This window comes from Entelurus aequoreus, linkage group LG09, assembly GCF_033978785.1.
Source record: "Entelurus aequoreus isolate RoL-2023_Sb linkage group LG09, RoL_Eaeq_v1.1, whole genome shotgun sequence".
NCBI lineage: Eukaryota > Metazoa > Chordata > Actinopteri > Syngnathiformes > Syngnathidae > Entelurus > Entelurus aequoreus.
In genome coordinates this window covers 18,848,769-18,873,006 of record NC_084739.1, presented here as the reverse complement: position 1 = coordinate 18,873,006, position 24,238 = coordinate 18,848,769, and the positions used below count along the sequence as shown (strand labels likewise).

The window sequence follows — 24,238 nt, the reverse complement described above, 5'->3', positions numbered from 1 at the left end:
AAAAAAATGACAAAAAATCCATGTTATAATGAATTATTTTCAGGGCTCCAATTACTTCAAATATTTCACTTTAAAATGTTTTATGTGGTAAATATTGCATATATAGTGTAGTAGCCATATAAAAACATAAAAGTTTTATTTGACAAAAGCACATAAAACAAACAAAATAATTGTTCCAGCATAAAATCGACAGATATATCTGAAGTTGATCTCGTAACTTAAGTGTTGAAAGTAAAAGAAAAACCTAATAAAAATGTATCACTTTATGAGTGGGGCACCTTTTGGATCCCAAATATATTTAGTGATTTTTTATTTATCTTTTCACTGTGATTACTCATAAATATGAAATAATTAAAATCAATGGTGTCCTGCATTATTGATCTTTTAGGGCTCTAATTACTAAATACTGCATTTTCAGTTTTACTATAAAAAAAACTAAGTTGTTTTTGACAGAAAAGCCATAAAACATTTTTTTCAAATTTGTAGTACTTTATATCAACTTGAAGTTGATATAGAGATTTACTGTAAGCATTAAATAATTACAAAAAAATTATAATCTGACTTATTTTTAACATTTTAATGACTGAGACCCTTTATGGTCCCCGGGACTCCTAAAGGTAAAATAAATAAAAAATCCATATATTTTGTTATGGTTTGAAAATGAAAAATATCAAAATGGCCGCCACATGCTTTAATTTTTCCGTGTGCGGACCTCAGTGGAAAAAGTTTGGACACCCCTGTTCTAATGAATTTATTACAATCTTTGCAAGCTGGGTAACGTTTGCTGTGGTCTGGAGCAACATGGCGCACAAACAACTATGAGAAATGCAGTCAATATTACATACAGATAATGTGTCATGAGACGTGCACATACTAAAGGAAATTAAATGAGCTCAAATATACCTACAAACAAGGCATAATGATGCAATATGTACATACAGCTGGCCTGAATAGCATGTTAGCGTCGATTAGCTTGCGGTCATGGATTGACCAAATATGCCTGATAAGCACTCCAGTAAAATCAATAAATTTAACAAAGCTCATCTTTGTGTATTCACGCACAGCATAAAACGTTTGGTGGACAAAATGAGACAAAGAAGGAGTGGCATGAAACACGTCTTTTGGAGAAAGTTGTACTTGTAAACAAACTACGATGAGTTCAAGGATCGTTGAAATTAGTAGGACAAAACAGTGATTGCCAAATACTCTCATCAGTGAAGCATGTATAACATAAACAGTGGGATTTCTAACAATTAGGAAGGTTTGTGTCATGTTTGGTCTCCTACAGAAAATATATTAAAACAAAAAATATGTATTTTTTTCTTCTTTTTCCATTTTCACACATCTCTGAAAGAGGTCCAGGGAGCCACTAGGGCGGCGCTAAAGAGCTGCATGCGGCTCTAGAGCCGCGGGTTGCTGACCACCGCTGTAGAGGGTCATCAAAAAATATCTGATTCACTCTGTTGTAATACACTTTTCCACCACTCGTGGCAGTAATGATAATATCAAACAAACAGAAGAAGTCTGAAGCAAAAGTCATAGAGAAGTTTCTTAAATGCAAAAATTATGACTGAAGTGGTGAAGCTGTTGTTTTATTTAACTTGTATTGTATTGACAGTTTATTTAAGAAACATATACATTAGCATTAGTTATTCTTAATTTAATTGGACTATATTTATTTAACACGGTGTAATTGCATATAATTTTTTGTTATCAGTTTATGAGTCCATTCTGCAATATAGTTAAATAGTATTTATTTTTGTAACCAGCCTGACCTCAATAATAATCTTTGAGATTAACACATGCTTTCATATCATTTGACAAGGTTTATCCTGTTATATATAAATATCAAATACAATTTAAATCAAGAGTAAGATTACTAATTCAGTGTTCCTATTTTAGTGGGCCCTGAGCCCCTAGTGGAAAAGAGTGGCTCTGAAGTGAAATAGGTAAAGAACCCCTGCTGTAATTAAGTCATGATTTATTTAGTGAATCCCATAGAAAATACCTGTTAACTGAAATGTTTCTCCTTACTTTGTGTTTGAAATGTTTCTTCTGCTAAAGGTTGCAGCTGGCGCCACAGAAATTGCAGTGTTTGGGTCGGCGTCTGAGACCTTCAGCGTGAAAAACATTAATTGCTCTATTGAAGAAAGCATGCTAAGGTTTGAAGATGTTGTCAAGAGTGCCAAAGAGCGAGAGATTCCAGTTCGCGGGTTTGTATTCTTTGTATTTCATTGTCACATGCAGCTGTACCGGTATGTTTTGACACCGGTTCCTAATTTGGTCAGTCCAGGAAGACCTTTAAGATTCTGGACTAATGATACTTTTGTATTCATTATGACGCGCTGTCACATTCAAGTCAAGTGCCGCTGCTTCGCACGGGTAGATAATACTAGGCTTGGAATAATCACAAATAAGGAAGCAACGCCCCACAATAATTGGTAACACAACAATATTTCCCCCTCTTCCCCAAAGTCACGCACGCTAATAGGATTAAGTGTCAGTTTTAAGTGAACGCACGGCCGCACTTCATCAACCTGCCCGTCCTCTAAGCAATCCAGTAATCCACATATAATAACACACAACACATACACGTCGGTGGCTCTTGTCACTACACCAGGGGTGTCCAAACTTTTTCCACTGAGGGCCGCACACTGATAAATCAAAGGAAGCGGGGGGCCATTTTGATATTTTTTTTATTTTAAAAACCAATACAATATATGTATAAATAACTATACATTCAGGCCTCCACTCAGGCTTGGTCCCGGGGGCCCCAAAGGGTTTTGGTCAAAAAATATTTTAAAAAATGTGTCATTATTAGGTTTAAATCTCTAGATAAACATTAGGTCTATCTGTCAATATAAAGTTTTTAAAGATTTAAGTTGTATGCTCTTTTTGTCAAAAAAAACCCCTGTCTTTATGGGAAAAAAAACACAAAATATTTAATATTTTCACACAATAAAGTGGAATATTTGAGACTATATAATAATTGGAGCCTTAAAAAGGTCAATAACTCATAACTACATTGATGTTAATTCATTATTATTTTTTGAGCAATGACACTTAAAAACAAATCACACTAAAATGATTGGGGATCCAAAAGGGTCCTACTCATTAAAGTGTTGAAAAATAAATTATACATTTTTTTTTACTGTTTAATTTTCACACAATTATCTCGAGATCAACTTCAGATCTACCCGTCAATTATAAGTTGTATTGTTTATGTTGTTTGTTTGTTCGTTTTAGGCCCTTCTTTAAAAAAAAAAAACAGCTTAGTTTTTTACATGGCAAACACAAAATATGCAACATTTTCCCCAAAGAATATCTCAAAGTGGAATATTTCATGTGATGCAATTGGAGCATTGAATAGGTCAATAATTCATAATTACATTGATTTTGATTGATTGATTGATTGATTGAAGCTTTTATTAGTAGTAGATTGCACAGTACAGTACATATTCCGTACAATTGACCACTAAATGGTAACACCCGAATAAGTTTTTCAACTTGTTTAAGTCAGGGTCCACGTAAATCAATTCATGGTAAAGAAAGAAACAGCCTGCATGACAGCTTTGTGTTATTAGAGTAAACATTGCAACATTTTCTTGTTACATTGCACCTGGTTGCTATTTTATACCACTTTTTATGTTTGTTTGTTTTTTTATCGTATTTTTAGAATGTGCCGTGGGGCCGTTAAAAAATGACCTGCGGGCCGCAAATGGCCCCCGGGCCGCACTTTGGACACCCCTGCACTACACGATCGGTCCAGGAAGAAACGATCATGCATGAAGATAACATCACTTCCTGCCTTCTCGGTTTATGGCAGTTATGACTGTTACCATTGTTTACATTTTTGTAGTCTTTATTTGAATAACAATGTCATATGAAAGATTACATAAAAAACTAAACAAACGTTACTTAAGAATGCAGTATTTATTTTAAAACCATACAGAAACCTGAACGATGTGCTCAGCAGCTCTAAGTGACAAATTAATGAATCTTTTTTTTGCAACTTTATTTACATCAAATACATCAATTATCAATACACTGTATCCCTACATACAGCTAGTGCAAATATTGTTTACCTGGTGAATGGATGCCTTTTACCACTGCATAATACCTATTTGGCTTTATTGGTATTGATTTGTAACCACAATCTAAGGGCATGTATAACATTTGAACAACCGCTTTATTATAAATTAGCAAGAGACATAACAGTGGAACCTCGATTTACAAATGTAATTGTTTTTTTAATAGGGTTCGTAAATATAAAAGTTTGTATAATAAAGAACATTTCTCCATAAGTAACCATGTAAACATAAATAATGGATTGCAGCTTTAACAAAAATCAATATTTTAGTAAAAGTTTGTACACTTTGAATACAATATAAACGGTATAGTACGGTATATCAAACCAACATAACAACGGGGTGATGAATCAACTATCCATCAACAATTGTCCTCCTCGTATGTTGCCTCCCTGCCGACAACCACCCACACTGTCAGTAGTTCTGTGGAGCACTTATAGATCGAAATCACAAAACTTTCTAACTTTAACAGCCAGATCACTACAATTAATTAATGATCTAATTAGGAATAAATAAATAAAATCCACTTTAACTTGTTGGTTAATCTTCTTGGCGAGCAGTGGAAGGGAGAGAAAGGCAGTATAGACAACGCTGTGAATGCCTCCTGACTGTTTCAAACAACACGGCACATGGCCATTATTTTCCTTGGACTCACATTGAGCTAGAAAAACGAGAAACATTTTCTAAAAAAGCTAACAAAACACTTCAAAATCTCACAATAAACACTGAGCACAGCAGCTAACAGCAACACTGCTGAGCTGACCAACAATGTGCACCAGAGATCTAAAAGCCCGCCCAAAATGAGTTCGCTGCTGGGCGCAAATTGGCTGCGCCGCAAGGCACACAATGAATGGATGAAACGTTGGTACACCGAGACAATATTTACACACCAAAGCATATTTTTATTCGGTCTGTGGTTCGTAAATAAAACAAGTTTGTACAACGAGGGGGTTTGTAAATCGAGGTTCCATTGTACTGTGGAGATACCCATCCATGCATCCATTTTTTACAGCATGTCCCATTCAGGGTTGAGGTGGGTGCTGGAGCCTATCTAATTTAGATATTTTTAGAGAAGAATAGCAGGATAGATATAGTATATTTGTAGGGATGGGAATCATTTACATTTTGACAAATGCTAGTACCAAATCGATACGTTAAAAAAGAGTTTTGACAAGTTGAAAGTAGTTTAATTTATATAATTGTATACAAGTATTTAAACAATAATTAAGTAATACATTCAAAGATAAGAAATACAATCCACAACAAATTGTCATACATAGTGCAGAAATGCTCAACATAGAGGATGTGCAAAAAAAGTCTAGTTTGTGTTGTAATGTTGATGCTCATAATTCCGGGGTTTTGTGAATGCAACTTTGCTGGTCATAGCCATAACTGGTGCATAATGAGGAAGTGCTGTGTTATTGTGGCTACTGGCTAGCGATGTTATGAGAGCTGCTGTTGGCGTGGTAAGGTCGGCAATAACGTTTTAAAAGAGCATCGAACTCTGTCTGCTTCTGTCAGGACGCTACATTACTTACAAGTCGTCATCTTCATCACTGCCAAGCACTTGTTCCAGGTGGCTGAGTCTGCAGTCATTTAGTTCCAAAATGAGGCACCGCAAGCTTCTCTTTTCCGTCTGGTTACATCTGTTTATGTTGGCTCTGGTGCCATCATGGAACTGGGTTTCGGTGCCCATCCTTATATATCAGGGGTGTCGAAACTTTTTTTTTTTACCTGGGGGCCGCATTGGGCTAACATTTTTTAGCCCAGTGTCTATATACACTACCGTTCAAAAGTTTGGGGTCACCCAAACAATTTTGTGGAATAGCCTTCATTTCTAAGAACAAGAATAGACTGTCGAGTTTCAGATGAAAGTTCTCTTTTTCTGGCCATTTTGAGCGTTTAATTGACCCCACAAATGTGATGCTCCAGAAACTCAATCTGCTCAAAGGAAGGTCCGTTTTGTAGCTTCTGTAACGAGCTAAACTGTTTTCAGATGTGTGAACATGATTGCACAAGGGTTTTCTAATCATCAATTAGCCTTCTGAGCCAATGAGCAAACACATTGTACCATTAGAACACTGGAGTGATAGTTGCTGGAAATGGGCCTCTATACACCTATGTAGATATTGCACCAAAAACCAGACATTTGCAGCTAGAATAGTCATTTACCACTTTAGCAATGTATAGAGTGTATTTCTTTAAAGTTAAGACTAGTTTAAAGTTATCCTCATTGAAAAGTACAGTGCTTTTCCTTAAAAAATAAGGACATTTCAATGCGACCCCAAACTTTATATATATATATATATATATATATATATATATATATATATATATATATATATATATATATATATATATATATATATATATATATATATATATATTTAATGGTAAATGGGTTATACTTGTATAGCGCTTTTCTACCTTCAAGGTACTCAAAGCACTTTGACACTATTTCCACATTCACCTATTCACACACTGATGGCCTTAACAATGAACCATCAGGAGCAAGGGCCTTGCTCAAGGACACTGCGGACCTGACTAGGATGGTGGAAGCTGGGGATATATAATATATATATATATATATATGTGTGTGTATATGTATATTAGGGGTGCCGGAAGTTGGCAGAACCGTCAGCGATCCTGTTCTGTTTGAATGGGATTGCTGAAAATCTCAATTTTACCTCGGGGATAAATAAAGTATTTCTGATTTCTTATTCTGATATAAATGTGTGTTTGTGTATATATATATATATATATATATATATATATATATATATATATATATATATATATATATATATATATATATATATATATATATATATATATATATATATATATATATATATATATATGTATGTGTGGGAAAAAATCACAAGACTATTTCATCTCTGCAGGCCTGTTTCATGAGGGTTTCCTCAATCATCAGGAGATTTTCTCATCTCCTGATGATTGAGGAAACCCTCATGAAACAGGTCTGTAGAGATGAAATAGTCTTGTGATATTTTCCCACACATACATATTACGCTCTACCACGGTATCAAGCACTATTTTTTTTTGGATAATCTAATTAAGACATATATATATATATATATATATATATATATATATATATATATATATATATATATATATATATATATATATATATATATATATATATATATATATATATATATATATATATATAAATGTGTGTGTGCGTATAATAATGTGTTTATTTAAAAATGTGTGTATATATACTGTATGTGTGTGTCTATATGTATATATGTATGTATATATGCATATATACATACACTTGTATATACATACACTTGTATATATATATATATATATATATATATATATATATATATATATATATATATATATATATATATATATATATATATATATATATATATATATATATATATGTATGTATATATATATATATATATATATATATATATATATATATATATATATATATATATATATATATATATATATATAACATTTACATACACACACACATAAAAATGTTTATATATATATATATATATATATATATATATATATATATATATATATATATATATATATATATATATATATATATATATATATATATATATATATATATATATATATATATATACATACATCCATCCATCCTCTTCCGCTTATCCGAGGTCGGGTCGCGGGGGCAGCAGCCTAAGCAGGGAAGCCCAGACTTCCCTCTCCCCAGCCATTTCGTCCAGCTCCTCCCGGGGGATCCTGAGGCGCTCCCTGGCCAGCCGGGAGACATAGTCTTCCCAACGTGTCCTGGGTCTTCCCCGTGGCCTCCTACCGGTCGGACATGCCCGAAACACCTCCCTAGGGAGGCATTCGGGTGGCATCTTGACCAGATGCCCCAACCACCTCATCTGACTCCTCTCGATATGGAGGAGCAGCGGCTTTAGTTTGAGCTCCTCCCGGATGACAGAGCTTGTCACTCTATCTCTGACTTCAGAACTGTATATATATATATACAATACTCCATATATATTTATACAGTTCTGAAGTTAGTGTAGTGCAATAGATATTAAATGTAATTTAATTAACAAGATATTCTAAATACATTTGGTATCTAAATCAATACACTAACTTTGATTGTTTTTTGTAATATTTTTTATTCCAACTCTATGCTTTTTCTTTCAGAGTGCATGTGCGCTCAGGTTTACGCAGCTGTTTTTACATGTAATCGGCAATCGCAGTGATTTACGTCTGCATATTAATTTCCTACCAAACATGTAAAAATACAACACAACCTACGATAAAGCCCAATTTTCGAGGGTAATATCCATTACACTGTCATATGTATGAGCGTGCGCGCACACAGACACACACAACAGTGCTTTTTTTTTTTTTCACATAACAGGGTGTTGATTGTGACGTAACAACATTTATTTATACAAAAATAAAGAATGTAGGATTCACAATATTATCAGGAAATGACCAGAGACTCTTCGGTTTGCATTGATTTAAGCAAGCTATATTAAGTATAAACGATAAAACATTGAATATTGAGAGTGTGTAAATGTTTGACTCCTACCTTGTTGACTTCCGTGACGACCTCCTTACAAAGTATTTGCAATCAGAACGGTCAAGCAGCTAAAATGCGCCAAACATTGCAAAGTGTGGAGAGAGTGTTTTGCATATGACCCATCATGCATTGTAATGGATTTATATGGTTGTATTTTTATATTATGTACAGTGCATTGAACATTTTTTTTTAATGAGCAGGAGGTGTGTTATGTGCAACCATGTGTATTGACTTTCTGTGTTAGTTATAGTTGATTTGCATCATGAGCGGAAACAGTTGTTTTGATTGGGTCATCTAAATTAACGCTGTGCTCTATTTCTACAATAAAATGTATGGACATTGAACTAAATTACTAACGTTGTCCACAAGATGGAGTCAAACATACGCAATTAGATTGTCAGATATTTGAAATTAAACTCGAGACACGACACCGCGGTCAGATTTCTTATTTAATTTGTGACGTCTTGCGTGCCAGACTGAAGACTCTGGCGGGTCGCATTTGGCCCACAGGCTGTACTTTGGATACACATGCTATATATGAACCAACACACAGCTATTATTGTCTAATTAGCAGGAAATACAAGGGAGCAAATTGTATTTAAGGTGTGGAATATTTATTGTAAGCACTGTTTTTATACAGCACTGCCTTAATCCCCTTGGACATGGATGTGATCGGAGCTGCACAGGTTGTTACTGGAACCTTCCTCCACGCTTCCACGATGACATCACTGATATGGGCTGTTGATGTTAGACACCCCCATCTTCCTTCTTGCTTTCTGCATGAGGATGCCCAACAGGCTTTGACCAATTGTGTTCAAGTCTGTAGACATACTTTGTCAGTCCATCACATTCAGTTTCCTCATTTGTCATCTTGGAGGTGTGTTTGGGCTCCTCATATTGGAAAACTGCCACGTGGTCCAGTTTCCCAGGGGAGGGTATTAAGCTTTGCTTCATCGTGTCAAAGTACAATTTGGGATATGTTTCCCTCAATTAACCGTAGCTGCCCAGTGCTGGCAGCACTAATACTGCCCCAGACCATGACGCCGCCACCATGGTGTGTCTGCTTACTCTAGCCAACATTAGTGATGCGTTCATTTTCCCGCAGTACAGCTACAAATGTAGTTGATCTGAGGCTGTATTTTGCAGTGGAAAAACATCAAAATATTCATAAAGCAGAATGTAAGAATTTGGAAAAGTTGGACATTTTTGTTGGTAGTCCGTTCCAAAAGGTCTAAAGCAGGGGTGTCCAAAGTGCGGCCTGCAGGCCATTTGCGGCCTGCAGGTAATTTTTTAACAGCCCCACGGCACATTCTAATAATACGATGAAAAAAAAATAAAAAACATAAAAACTGGTATAAAAGAGCAAACAGGTGAAATGTAACAAGAAAATGTTGCATTATTTACTCTAATAACACAAAGCTGCCATGCAGGCTGTTTCTTCCTTTAAAAAATAATAATGAATCAGAATCAATGTCATTATGAATTATTGACCTATTCAAGGCTCCATTTACTTCACATTAAATATTCCACTTTGAGATATTTTGGGGGGAAAATGTTGCATATTTTTTGGATGCCATTTAAAAAACAAAGTTTTTTAAAGAAGGGCCTAAAACGAACAAACAAAAAACAAACAACAATAAAACTTATAATTGACGGATAGATCTGAAGTTGATCTTGAGACTATTGTGGTAAAAGTTAAAAAAAAATGTTGGATTTATTTTTTTAAACTTTCCTGAGCAGTACCCTTTTGGATCCCCAATAATTTTAGTGGGACTTTTTTTTTTTTTAAGTGTCATTGCTCAAAAAAATAATGAATTAAAATCAATGTTGTTATGAGTTATTGACCTTTTTAAGACTCCAATTATTATATAATCTCAAATATTCCACTTAAAAATTTTATTGGGGGAAAATATTGCATATTTTGTGTTTTTTTTCCATAAAAAAACACGGGTTTCCTTGACAAAAATGGCATACAACTTAAATCTTTAAAAGCGTTATATTGACAGATAGACCTAATGTTGATCTAGAGATTTAAACCTTGAATAATGATAATAATAATACTAAATAATGACACATTTGTAATATTTTTTTGACCAAAACCTTTTGGGGTCCCCGGGATCAAGTCTGAGTGGAGGCCTAAATGTATCTTTTTTATACATATATTGTATTGGTTTTTAAAATAAAAAATATCAAAATGGCCCCCGCTTGCTTTGATTTTTCAGTGTGCGGCCCTCAGTGGAAAAAGTTTGGACACCCCTGGTCTAAAGATACCGAATGGTACAAAAACTCCATAATGTTCCCATTAAAAAAATATGTAAATCAAATGAATCTATTTCAGACAAACAAAAATATTAACATGAAACATTTTATAGAAAATGCGTATTTTTCAGACTATAAGGCACACTTAAAATCCTTCCATTTTTTTTTTAAAACGACAGTGCGCCTTATAACCCGGTGGGCCTAATGTACGGAATAACTCTGGTTGTGCTTACCGACCTTGAAGCAATTTTATTTGGTACATGGTGTAATGATAAGTGTGACCAGTCATACATAAGAGATATGTGTAGACTTCAATATTACGCCAGTAAACAACACCAAAACTTTAAATGTTCCATTGAAAATAAAGAACATTACACACGGCACTCAAAAATCGTTCAAAATGTTTTAGTATGACTTTGAAGTCGCACCGCTTGATGGATTGTCGGCCCGTTACGGCTACCGTAGTCAGAGATACAAGTATTACTATGGTGTGTGTATAAGGAGCGCAAAATGACACCCATTAACAGACATTCTCTGGCGTTTTGTTTCACAATATTATGCAAAACCAACTGTTTTTATCTTCTGGAACCTGCTGATGTGTATTTGAGATCTGCATAAGTCCTGAAAATTTGCGCACGTCCGCCACTGTAGTCCGTGCCGATGCCATAGTTGATAAGCTTCTTTTTTACTATATTATTGTTATGGGACATTCATCCTCTGCTGTTGCCATTTCTAATATAAAGTAGTGTAAAGTTCTTACTTATATCTTGCTATGGAAGCGCTAAAAACTTCCATTGTGGTGAGTTTACATAATTCACCCACGGAACTTTACTTATTAGAGAGTTCCGGTCGGACGGTTTTTCATGTGACACATTTTCGGCGTTGTTGCACTAGTGAGCCACGGATAAGAAGATGCTGCTCCGTTGTTGATTTAAGTAAAGTCTGAATGTCATTAAAACAGTTAGCTCCATCTTTTGACACTTCTTTAACTCCCGTCCGTGCACAAAAATGATAACGGGGAGAAGACGCTGTCGAAGGTGAGCCACGTAAATAAGACCGCCCACAAAACGGCACATCCTGAAGCGACTGTCAGAAAGCGACTTGAAGATGGTCTGTAAAACATAATCTTGACCAAAGAACCACCATTACATGTTATATAGAGCACAAGGAAAAGTTTTAAATTTAGAAAAAAATCATAACATGACCCCTTTAATGCCCCTTATAATCCGGTGCGCCCTATGGTCCAGAAAATACGGTAATATGGTTATACCTGCAGAAAATAAGCAGAACTACATACTCATTACTGTCTCTGCCAACAAGAGTCTTCATTAAAGCCAGTTTTCTTAAATCCAATAGGGTTTCTCACCTTTTTATCAAAGTGCTCCGACCTGCACTTTCTTTGGCCCCATGGTGGTCTATTATGCTGTTTGTGTTTTTCAACCACTGATACAGTCTGGTGTGCCGTGGGAGAATATGTAATTTCACCTATTTGGGTTAGAATATTTTTTGCAAACCAGTAATAATAATCTGCAAATGTGCCGTTGTTGAGTGTCTGTACTGTTTAGAGCTCGGCAGAGTAACCATGTTATTCTCTTCCGTATCCGGTAGCTAATTGCTTTGTAGATGTCGGGAACATGGTTGTCATGATCACAATATGCAGATGACAGTGTGCATGTAAAAGGTATCTAATGCTTAAACCAAACATTTAAAAAAAGGCGAGTGCCGCTAAGAAAAGGCATTGAAGCTCAGGGAAGGCTATGCAAAACGAAACTAAAACTGAACTGGTTGCAAAGTAAACAAAAACAGAATGCTGGACGACAGCAAAGACTTACAGAGTGCGGAGCAGACAGCGGCCACAAAGTACATCCGAACATGACATGACAATCAACAATGTCCCCGCAAAGAAGGATAGCGACAACTTAAAAAGCCCTGATTGCTAAAACAAAACAGGTGCGGGCAATAGCACTCAAGGAAGACATTAAACTTCTACAGGAAAATACCGACAAAACCGGAAAAGCCACCAAAATAGGAGCGCAAGACAGAAACTAAAACACTACACACAGGAAGACACCAAAAAAAACCAAATAAGTCACTGTGTGATGTGACAGTACTTTGAGACAAGAGCTGTAGTCATGCATGGTTGGTTATGGTTTCAATTCTTATCCAACACTTGCGAGAACAACTTTTTACTGTCTATATCAGCTGCTGAGTATCATTGTTTAAATTATTTCTGCCAGTGGTGTTCCTCCACATTTTTTCAATGAAAAAAAGGTGCCTTGGCTCAAAAAAGGTTTAAAAACACTGTATTATGCAGCCATATTCAAGAAAATAAAAGCATGAAGACGTGGTAGTTAGCAAAGAACCAGTGATGATGACAAAGAGCTGACAGGGCTGAATGGGGAATGACTTCCGAGTGGGAAGTTGAAAGCGGGCCAACAGCATGTTTTGTTCTAATAACATGTTACAGACACAGTTGAACTCAGGCAGTGTACGAATAACAAGACAAGATTGAGTCAGTGATGCTTTGTTTGGGCACAGCGGGAAGATTGGGGAAAACAACATAGTTCCTTGTGGGGTCGTTTGGGCGCACAACAACCACAACGGGAGATAAAAACTTTGGTGTACATGAAACATTTGTGGCGGTCCCTGCGGGTTGTGCTCAAATTGCTTTGGGGTAAAAGGAAAGACGTGTTCTGAAAATATCTGAAGTTGTTAGGATAAGTGCTCAATGAATAATGTCCAATTAGCTGTAATACCTGCCCCTGCAACGACGTTTTGGTTGATGGCAGCCATGGCAACACTCCCAGAGAAGTAGATACAGGAGACAAACAAACAGCTCTTGATTTGTGATGATCAACATCTGTGTTCCTTGTAACAAATACTATTTGAACTGGATCATCACCAGATTATAATCACCAGTCTTTGCACATAATGAAAAGTTCAGCAGGTTTTTTTTTTAAATGTTTCTCTTGCATAAATCACTTTGCTTGGCCTCTTCATCATGTCTGCATAATTATTGTGCAAATTAATGACAGTGCTCCTTTCGCAGATACGTTTCTTGTGCCCTTGGTTGCCCTTACGAGGGAAACATAGAACCTACCAAAGTTGCAGAGGTGAGCAATATGATTTTTTTGAATTGAAGTATTTATTTCAAACCTGCACAGTACAACACACTTTTTTTTCTTCTTTTTTTTCCACATTTTGGCAGAGACATTTATGCAAGGCTTGAAAAGGGGTTGGATGAAGCAGATGCTTATAATATCCCAACCCCTCTCACTCATTCCACATTTAACATAAACAATATAATACAAGAACAATACTATACAAACAAAAACAAAAAAAGCTCCTGTACACTAACAATACAATAGTACCACTGTTACTATGAGACAAGACAAAACTCACACACACACACACACACACACACACACACACACACACACACACACACACACACACACACACACACACACACACACACACACACACACACACACACACACACACACACACACACACACACACACACACACACACACACACACTCCCTGACCATACACCTCTCTCCCATCGCTCTGTGCTGAGGGCATCACTCTCTTTCCTCCTCGTACTTCTTCAGTACTTCTTTTTTAAACAGTCTTTTAAATTGAATCATGTTAGAACACGTCCTCTAAGTTGTTCCACAGAGTGACTCCACGCACTGAAATGCACATTGATTCTAAAGTTGTTCTAAATTTAGGCAAATGTAATTTGTTGTTTCCTCTTAGACTGCAACTATGGTGAGCATCTCTATCCTGGAATAGGTTCTGTATATTGGATGGTAGAGAGTTTTGGGATGCCCTAAACATAATTTGAGCAGTTTTAAAATTGATCACATCGTGCAGTTTAAGTTGCTTTAACTCCATGAATAGTGGATTTGAATGATGTCTGTAGTGAACATTGGACACAATCCTAATGGGCTTTTTCTTCAGAGTGACTAAAGGCTGTAGATGGGATTTATAACAATTTCCCCAGACTTCAACACAATAGTTGAATATGACATAATAAATGAATGATACAATAACAGCAGAGCGTTGGTGTTCAATAAATGACATGATCTCCTCATCATTCCAACACATTTAGCAACTTTTGTCCTCAGGTAATTTATTTGAGGCTTCCATGAGATATTTTCATCTCTTACCACTCCTACGAATGAATTTTGTCGAACATATTCTATTGGTGTATCATCAATAACAATCCTGATGGGTATATTACTTTTGCGATTGCTAAAGAGCATGATTTTGGTCTTCTTTAAATTCAGAGACAATTTGTTGGTATTAAACCAAGTTTTTAACTTTATCACAGACCTGGGCATTCTGCGGCCCGTGGGCCGCATCGGCCCTTTGTGCATCCCTGTCCGGCCCGCGTGAGGCCAATCATAAATTACAAAATACATTTGAAAAAGTATCTATGTCGAGTGTGCAATACAACGGTGCTGCTTTTGTTTTGAAAAGCGTTATTTGTATTACTTCCGTGTGGACGTATGCGCGTGTGCGATTGTGAGTGAATTGAACAGCGCAATCACAAATTACAAAATAAAGTTTAAAAAAACATCTATGTCGTGCGCGCAATACAACTGTGCTGCTTTTATTTTGAAAAGTGTTATTTATGGGCGTATGTCCGGGTGTAACCTGTGAGGGAAGGTGCACAGCGACAAGTGATGAGAAGCTGAAAAGAGAAAAGTTGATGACGAATGGCGTGTTTTCAACAAGACATGGACTGCCAAGTAGGACTTTTAGTAGTAAGTAGTAGTAGTAGTAGGACCCAACAAGGACTTTTTGCCAAATTTCACACACCCAGAGATGCAGCTGTCAGGACAGGTTCGTCATTTCTCACAAAAGCGTCAGAAAAAGTAAGGCGTTTTCTGACGGAGAGTTTAATAAGGAGTGCTTATTGGACTCTGTTGCGCTGTATGCCCGGAGACTTTGACTGTTTTTCGCTGGCTTTAATTAGATGAGAGCTGGGATGTACGTGACACCGCCCAGCTGCTCATCTTCTTCAAATCACGGAGGAGCTGGCAGCCATGCAGTCAATTAAAGAGACAACCACAGGTAATGACTTGTTCACATAGGTAAATGCGTGTTTGGACATGCTAGGACTGAAATGGGACAAGCTGGCAGGTGTGAAAATCCAATCCAATCCACTTTATTTATATAGCACATTTAAACAACAGAATGTTTCCAAAGTGCTGCACAACAATATTAAAAACAATATTCAAATATTATCCTTAGCTCCACCAATGACTGAATAAAAAGAAAAATAATTACATATAAAACCAATATAAAAAAATAAATAAATAAATATGATTAAAAACGATTTTTAACAACAGATGGTTGTCCAAATCTGATGGGGAAAAATGTTGGATAATGCAGGATTAAGTGACAGAAATTAACCCTGTGCAGAAATGGACATTCTTGCATTGTATAATACATCAGGAAGTGTTGTGTAAAACAGTGATAAAAATAAAACCATCAAAAGCAATCTGCTTTTGTATAAAGTTAAGTTAGGTTAAATTAAATTATTAGTATTACTATTAATTAGTATTATTATTATCATCATTATTATTTATCTTACGGTATATAAAAAATAATATTGAGCAAAATGTAATTGAAATATTGTCGTGTGGCCCTCCAGCAGTGCTCGGGTTGCTTATGCGGCCCCCGGTAAAAAATAATTGCCCACCCCTGCTTTATCATCTCCTCAGTTACAGAAGCCAGAAGTTGCTTCATGTCGTCACCTGCACATGTAATGGTTGTATCGTCTGCAAAGAGGATGAACTTCAGCAGTGTTGATACTTATTGTATTTCGTTGCTATACATTATAAATAGTGTGGGTCCCAGTATCGACCCCTGGGGGATTCCACAGGTTATGTTCATGAGTGTAGATTGATGTTGGTCGATCTGAACAATCTGCTGTCTCTCATTCAAGTAGCTCTTCAGCCATTTCCCTGCCACTCCCCTTATGCCATAGTTTTCCAGTTTATTTACCAAAATATAAATATTCTTTTGGATGGATAAGTCTTATAAATTATGTGTAACCGAGTAACATGTTTTCTCTCAGGTGGCAAAGCGGTTATATGAGATGGGATGCTACGAGGTCTCTCTGGGGGACACCATTGGCGTGGGCACTCCCGGTTCCATGCGGAAAATGCTGCAGTGTGTGTTAAAGGAGATTCCGCCCAGCGCTCTGGCAGTTCACTGCCATGACACATACGGGCAAGCATTGGCAAACATCCTCACCGCACTTCAGGTGACAACTCCCCACAGTAGCTCCAACTGTTACATGTTCTCATGTGGTCGGGGCCAAGTAATTAGAAGGGCTTTTAGTATGTAGAGCAAGGGTGTCAAACTCATTTTAGATGGGGGGCCACATGGAGAAAAATCTAATCCCAAGTGGGCCGGGCTGATAAAATAAAAATAAAGACAACGTCAGATTGTTTTCTTTGTTTAAAAATAGAACAAGCACATTCTGAAAATGTACAAATCATAATGTTGTTGTTTTTTTTTTACACTTACATGTTGCGGTTAATAGTGTTCTATCTTTATTTGTCATTATTTATATTTTTTTAATGCATTTAATTTAATAAATTCAATTTAATGTTCATCAGTCAACTCATTGGTGTTCATTTTCAATCTATCAAGACAAAAAAATTGATGTTATTTATGTAGTTTGCTCATTTTCATCTACAAAGATACAAATAATTGCTATGGCGACATCCAGTGGACACATTTAAAACAGCTGTTTCTTTCATTCAAAAATTTCAGGTTATTTTTTTATACTTAGCAAACTCATCCAGCATGCCGGATAGAACCTGTTTGCGGGCCTGATCCGGCCTGCGGGCCGTACGTTTGACACCCCTGATGTAGAGTGTTATATGAAAAAGTGCATAGGTATTTACCCATAGACAAAAATAAACCCAGGTTTGCAGGGTTTTGAATAGTTATCTTCCTGATTATAACACACAGCACTTCAGCGACTGAATACTGAATACTTTACTGAATACGAGGCATGAGACTTGCCGTTCACACCCACTGCCTCTAATTTTACAAACTCCAAAATATGCACAAATAATGTTATACCTTTATTAAATATACAGCAGGGATATTCAATTGGCGGCCTAGTTCAAAACTTGGGAGACAAACATTTGTGCATCAAATTCCTAAAAACACTAGCATGCTCTGTATAGAACACCGGATCAGGCCCGCCACTTTATTTTATTTGGCCCGTAACGTAATTTAATTTGGTCTGTCATGTCATTTAATCTGGCTGGTGGTCTGCCACAACATTTAAAGAGGCCCGCCACGTCATTTAATATTCAATTAACCTGGTCCTTCGAGAGCAGCCATAATTGTGATGTGGCCCTCAGTAAAAAACGGGTTTGACACCCCTAGTATAGAGGAACTTGGCCCACTGTAAACACAATGACAGAATAATTCCACTAATATTTTAAAAAATAGACCAATTGGGTCCAAACTTGTGATTTACATAACTGAGTTGTTCCTCAAGGCACCACTTTAAGTCCTCTCCTTTTTGGCAGTTACAATATTTTTTTTCCTAATGAGATGTGTGTAACTGAGGTGTTGCTGTAGCTGGTTTACTTCGGATGCAGTCAGTAGTCATTTGTTCAACTTCTTTAGTTATACTAGTGGTGTTCCTCAAGGTTCTATTTTAGATCCTCTTTTGTTCATCAGTTGGGTTATTCAACTGGTGGGCCTCAAAGTTCAGATGAAAAAACTTGTGTGGAAAAAATTAGTCGATTGTTGTCCCGGGAGGAGCTGGACGAAGTGACTGGGGAGAGAGAAGTCTGGAGAAGTCTGGAGGTCGGGTACCTCGGATAAGCAGAATAAGAGGGATAGATGGATGGATGTTGTCATAGAGATGATCTCTTGACTACTTTTTTGCAGAAGGTCCTTAAACACAGCAGAGCGTTCCTTTGACTCTGACAAAATAAATAGACTAAAATCAAATGTCTGCTGTCGAGGATGCTGGTTCTCCGGAAAATACAAAGTAAGACTCATGGTAAAGGTGGAAGTCCGGTCCCCCAGTCCTTAGCTTTCTAAAAATGGAGAATTGAGTTCATTATCCATGATATACATGGTATATGAGTGACAAAGAAACTCCTATTTGACTCGTAACTTTCAAATGAAACACAACCTCCGTATTCCTACAGTTTAATATTAATCCATCCATCCATTTTCTACCGCTTGTCCCTTTTGGGGTCGCACCTATTACATTTAAATTCACATAACATTGCTAATTTCGTCAGTTACATAGTTAAAAAAACTGTAGACTTGTTTATTAAAAGTTAGTAATAATATTTTGACACACTTCCTTATCTGCAACACACAGCACATCTACGACTTACATTGTGCACTGAACATTGATGGACCCCTGTTCAGTACACAATGTGCTCTCTCAGGTGCCTTTCTGACCTTTATCAACTCGATCCATTCATCCGTTTTCTACTGCTTGTCCCTTTCGGGGTCACAGGGTGTGCTGGCGCCTATCCCTGCTGCACTCGGGCGGAAGGCGGGGTACACCCTGGACAAGTTGCCACCTCATCAACTGTTTTTTCTTTGTTAGTGTACACTGATATAGTCCTGTAACCGTGTCACATATACAGTACATATTAACAATAATTGAAAAAAAATACACTGGTAGACAGCATTAATTGTATCTATATTAACCAATGAACATCATATACTGTAGTTCCTCAACACCATTACTGGGTCTCATCAGCTTTTGCCAAAGTCATAAATGTCACTAACAATGCTAGGCAGACAACATCCATTTAATCTGTGATAATTTTTCTTTTTCTTGTGTCTTCTTGAAAATAGCAGACACTAGTCTGCACACATTAATATTTTACTGATATTTAGAGAATACATGACGTTGAACGCAATCAATTTATCCTACAAAAACACAATTAATTTGCATTTTGATATTAGATGATTCGACTGCAAGAGTGATACTGGAATCAGACTCCTCTGAATCGCATCATCGACTATTTGAAGACAGCCCTAATAAATACAATATCAGTGGGAGGCCTGGAAAGGTTTTGACCCCAAGGGTGTATTGACAAAAAAAAAAGAGAATCACTGTCTGAGAGAATATAACACAATTGGGTCCTCCCCTACTAACTGAAAAACTGATTTTCTTATTTTGTGGAATTCTGCATACACAAAATATGCAGCCCAAAATCACTGTTTACTAAATAACCTTGGTATTTCAATGAATGTATCCTCTATTTAGGCCCCGTTTACACTAAGGGTAAATCCAACCTAACCTTATCCTTGTCCACACACAACAATGTCACAGTTTAAGATCCCCGCCCTCCTCCGTCCGCCAGCGCAACGCGACCTAGTACGCATGCACAGAAAATGCGCTTGTCATAGTCACCTCCACTGTTGCTTTGTGTGCAAGTTCTTGAATGTAACTTATCTGAACAATATCCAGTGTTGTGGTATCTTTATTAGACATGTAAACAATGTGATACAGAACATTTTACATCAATCAATCTAGGGATCGAGATATCTGGTCAGGACACTCCTCACTCTTTAGCCTTCACCTTCATTGGCCATTCGTTTTTGGTGACTTTATATACTCTGGACCTAGATGTTGAGTCCGCGACATACATGGTGGACAATAACTGATAGTCTGCTTTGCCAGTTCAAAAGCATTCGCCGTTTTCCGTAGTTAGTTTTCCCTCGACGGTCAGGTAATTAAAAGCACATGCTACCTTTTTTATCACATCCACGGGATCTCGCATTCTCGTTGACTCTCCTTCGACAAATGGACGACGTTTTTCGCTAAGTAGAATCACAGCTGACCTCGACATTGGAAAGTTCTCTTGCCGTCTGAGAAGTGTTGTATCCCAAATAGCTGCAATCGCTTTCTCTTAAGGTATTCATGTGTGATTTCCACAAGCGTCTGTATGTCAATACGTGGACTGTGGGATGTTTGTTTTCCCGAGATGCAAGTAAAGTTGGACTGGACATGGCGTGAAGGTAGAGACATATTTATTTTAACACTAACAAACTACAAAAAGGGGTACAAACAAAAGGCGCGCTCACAGGCGGAGATAAACTTGGCTAAGAAAACAAAACTTGCACAAAGGCATAAACTATGAACATGAAGCCAAACTCGCTAACTGTGATATGAAAAAACAAAACTTACGTGGCATGGCATGAAGCATAACTATGAACAGGCTTGAGTATCAGAAGTAAACAGAGTTAGCATGGGTGTCAGAAGTAATCATGGCATGAAGTGCGCAGAGGTATCAGAGTTAATGTCGCCAGGCTGACTTCCTGGCAACAATGGGCTTAAATAATACAGACATGATTTGTGACAGGTGCGCGAGTGCAAAACGTGAGACAAGTGAAACTAATGAGTAGTCATGGTGACAAGGCAAGGGAGTGAAAGCAGGAACTAAAAAGTGTCCAAAAACCAAGCAGAACATAACTAAACAAAAACATGATCAACAGACATGACACTGTACATGTAGAAGAAGGAGAAACACGGTCATATCTGAATGACTCGCCTTCATATTTCCAGTGTTTACCTCCGATTTACGAAACCGCTTTATTATGAAGCTGGCTGTGGCGCGTTCTTTCTGACGTCACTTCCTGTGTGGGCGCGGTCTTTCTGGTGTCACTTCCTCTCCGAACTCCGTTTGTAAACGATCATTGAGTCCATACAAAGCAAAGTGCCGTATATTCAAGAAATACACGGCGCACTTAGCCGTGTAAAAATCTGTCCGAGGAGGGGGACCTTAAACGCTGGTTTAGTGTGGCTGAAACGGGACATAGGCTAAATAATTATTCGTTTAAGGCAGGGGTGTCCAAACTTTTTCCACTGAGGGCCGCACACGGAAAAATTTAAGCATGCGGGGGCCATTTTGATATTTTTCATTTTCAAACCATAACAAAATATATGGATTTTTTTTTTTAACCTTTAGGGCTCCCGGGGACCATAAAGGGTCTCAGTCATTAAAACGTTAAAAATAAGTCAAATTATTATTTTTTATTTTTTATTTAACGCTTACAGTACATCTCTATATCAACTTCAGGTTGATAAAAAGTAAAAAAAAAAGGAAAGAAAAAGGTTTTATGCCTTTTCTGTCAAAGACAACTTTGTTTTTTATAGCAAAACTGGAAATATGAAGTATTTAGTAATTAGAGCTCTAAATGATCAATAATACAGGACACCATTGATTTTAATTCTTTAATATTTTTGAGAAATCAATGAAAATATTAATAAAATCCCACAAAATATATTTGGGTTCCAAAAGGTCCCCCACTCATAAAGTCATACATTTTTATTAGGTGTTCTTTTACTTTCAACACTTAAGTTACGAGATCAACTTCAAATATATCTGTCGATTTTACGTTTTAACTATCATTTTGTTTGTTTTTATGCTCTTTTGTCAAATAAATGATAAATGGGTTATACTTGTATAGCGCTTTTCTACCTTCAAGGTACTCAAAGCGCTTTGACAGTATTTCCACATTCACCCATTCACACACACATTCACACACTGATGGCGGGAGCTGCCATGCAAGGCGCTAACCAGCAGCCATCAGGAGCTAGGGTGAAGTGTCCTGCCCAAGGACACAACGGACATGACTAGGATGGTAGAAGGTGGGGATTAAACCCCAGTAACCAGCAACCCTCCGATTGCTGGCACAGCCACTCTACTAACTTCGCCATGCCGTCCCGTTAAAGAAAACGTTGATGTTTTTATATGGCAACCACACAATATATGCAATATTTTTTCCACATAAAACATTTTAAAGTGACATTATTGAAGTAATTGGAGCCTTGAATAGGTCAATAATTCATTATAACATACATTTTTTTGTCTTTTTTTTTTTTTGGAAGCAATGGCAAAAAAAAAGAAAAAGAAAGAAAGACAAAAGGTAAAAAAAACAACCTGCATGGCAGCTTTGTGTCGACATTGCAACTTTTTCTCATTAGATTTCACCTCATTCCACTTTTTAAAATGTTTTTATTTTTATTTTTGCAATACTATCAATTTTGCAATTTTTGCAGAATGTGTGGCGGGCCGGTAAACAATTAGCTGCGGGCCGCAAATGGCCCCCGGGCCACACTTTGGACACCCCTGGTTTAAGGGGTTGAACGACTTAGTGTAGACATGTCCTTAAAGGCCTACTGAAACCCACTACTACCGACCACGCAGTCTGATAGTTTATATATCAATGATGAAATCTTAACATTGCAACACATGCCAATACGGCCGGGTTAACTTATAAAGTGACTTTTAAAACTTCCCGGGAAATATCCGGCTGAAACGTCGCGGTATGATGACGTATGCGCGTGACGAAGTCAGAGTAACGGAAGTTATGGTACCCGTAGAATCCTATACAAAAAGCTCTGTTTTCATTTCATAATTCCACAGTATTTTGGACATCTTTTGCAATTTCTTTAATGAACAATGAAGGCTGCAAAGAAGACAGTTGTAGGTGGGATCGGTGTATTAGCAGCGGACTACAGCATCACAACCAGGAGGACTTTGTTGGAGCGCTAGCCGCGCTAGCCGCGCTAGCCGCGCTAGCCGCGCTAGCCGCGCTAGCCGCGCTAGCCGCGCTAGCCGCGCTAGCCGCCGACCTCACCTTGACTTCCTACGTCTCCGGGCCGCCAAACGCATCGGGTGAAGTCCTTCGTCCTTCTGCCGATCGCTGGAACGCAGGTGAGCACGGGTGTTGATGAGTAGATGAGGGCTGGCTGGCGTAGGTGGAGAGCTAATGTTTTTAGCATAGCTCTGTGAGGTCCCGTTGCTAAGTTGCTAAGTTAGCTTCAATGGCGTCGTTAGCACAGCATTGTTAACCTTCGCCAGCCTGGAAAGCATTAACCGTGTATTTACATGTCCACGGTTTAATAGTATTGTTGATTTTCTATCTATCCTTCCTTCTATCCTTTATTTTTTGTTTCTATATGCAGTTAAAGCACGATGCTATCACGTTAGCTCGTAGCTAAAGCATTTCACCGATGTATTGTCGTGGAGATAAAAGGCACTGAATGTCCATTTTGCGTTCTTGACTCTCATTTTCAAGAGGATATAGTATCCGAGGTGGTTTAAAATACAAATCCGTGATCCACAATAAAAAAAGGAGAGTGTGGAATCCAATGAGCCAGCTTGTACCTAAGTTACGGTCAGAGCGAAAAAAGATACGTCCATCCCTGTCTCTCAAGTCCTTCACTGTAACGTTCCTCATCTACGAATCTTTCATCCTCGCTCAAATTAATGGGGTAATCATCACTT

At 37.3% G+C, this 24,238-nt stretch overlaps 1 protein-coding gene and 1 long non-coding RNA gene across 2 annotated transcripts in view; one reads left to right on the top strand and one right to left on the bottom strand.

Annotated features, from left to right (window-relative positions):
* Positions 1 to 24,238, bottom strand: part of LOC133657233 (uncharacterized) — a 972,718-nt gene that overhangs the window by 725,917 nt on the left and 222,563 nt on the right. The gene's annotated exons all lie outside the window — the stretch shown is intronic.
* The window catches only part of hmgcll1 (3-hydroxymethyl-3-methylglutaryl-CoA lyase like 1), a 60,021-nt gene that overhangs the window by 7,809 nt on the left and 27,974 nt on the right, over positions 1 to 24,238 (top strand). The window contains exons 5-7 of the mRNA XM_062057650.1: positions 2,065 to 2,213; positions 13,970 to 14,033; positions 17,017 to 17,205. Of these exons, the coding sequence (XP_061913634.1) occupies positions 2,065 to 2,213; positions 13,970 to 14,033; positions 17,017 to 17,205 (402 nt within the window). The remainder of the gene's footprint in view (positions 1 to 2,064; positions 2,214 to 13,969; positions 14,034 to 17,016; positions 17,206 to 24,238) is intronic.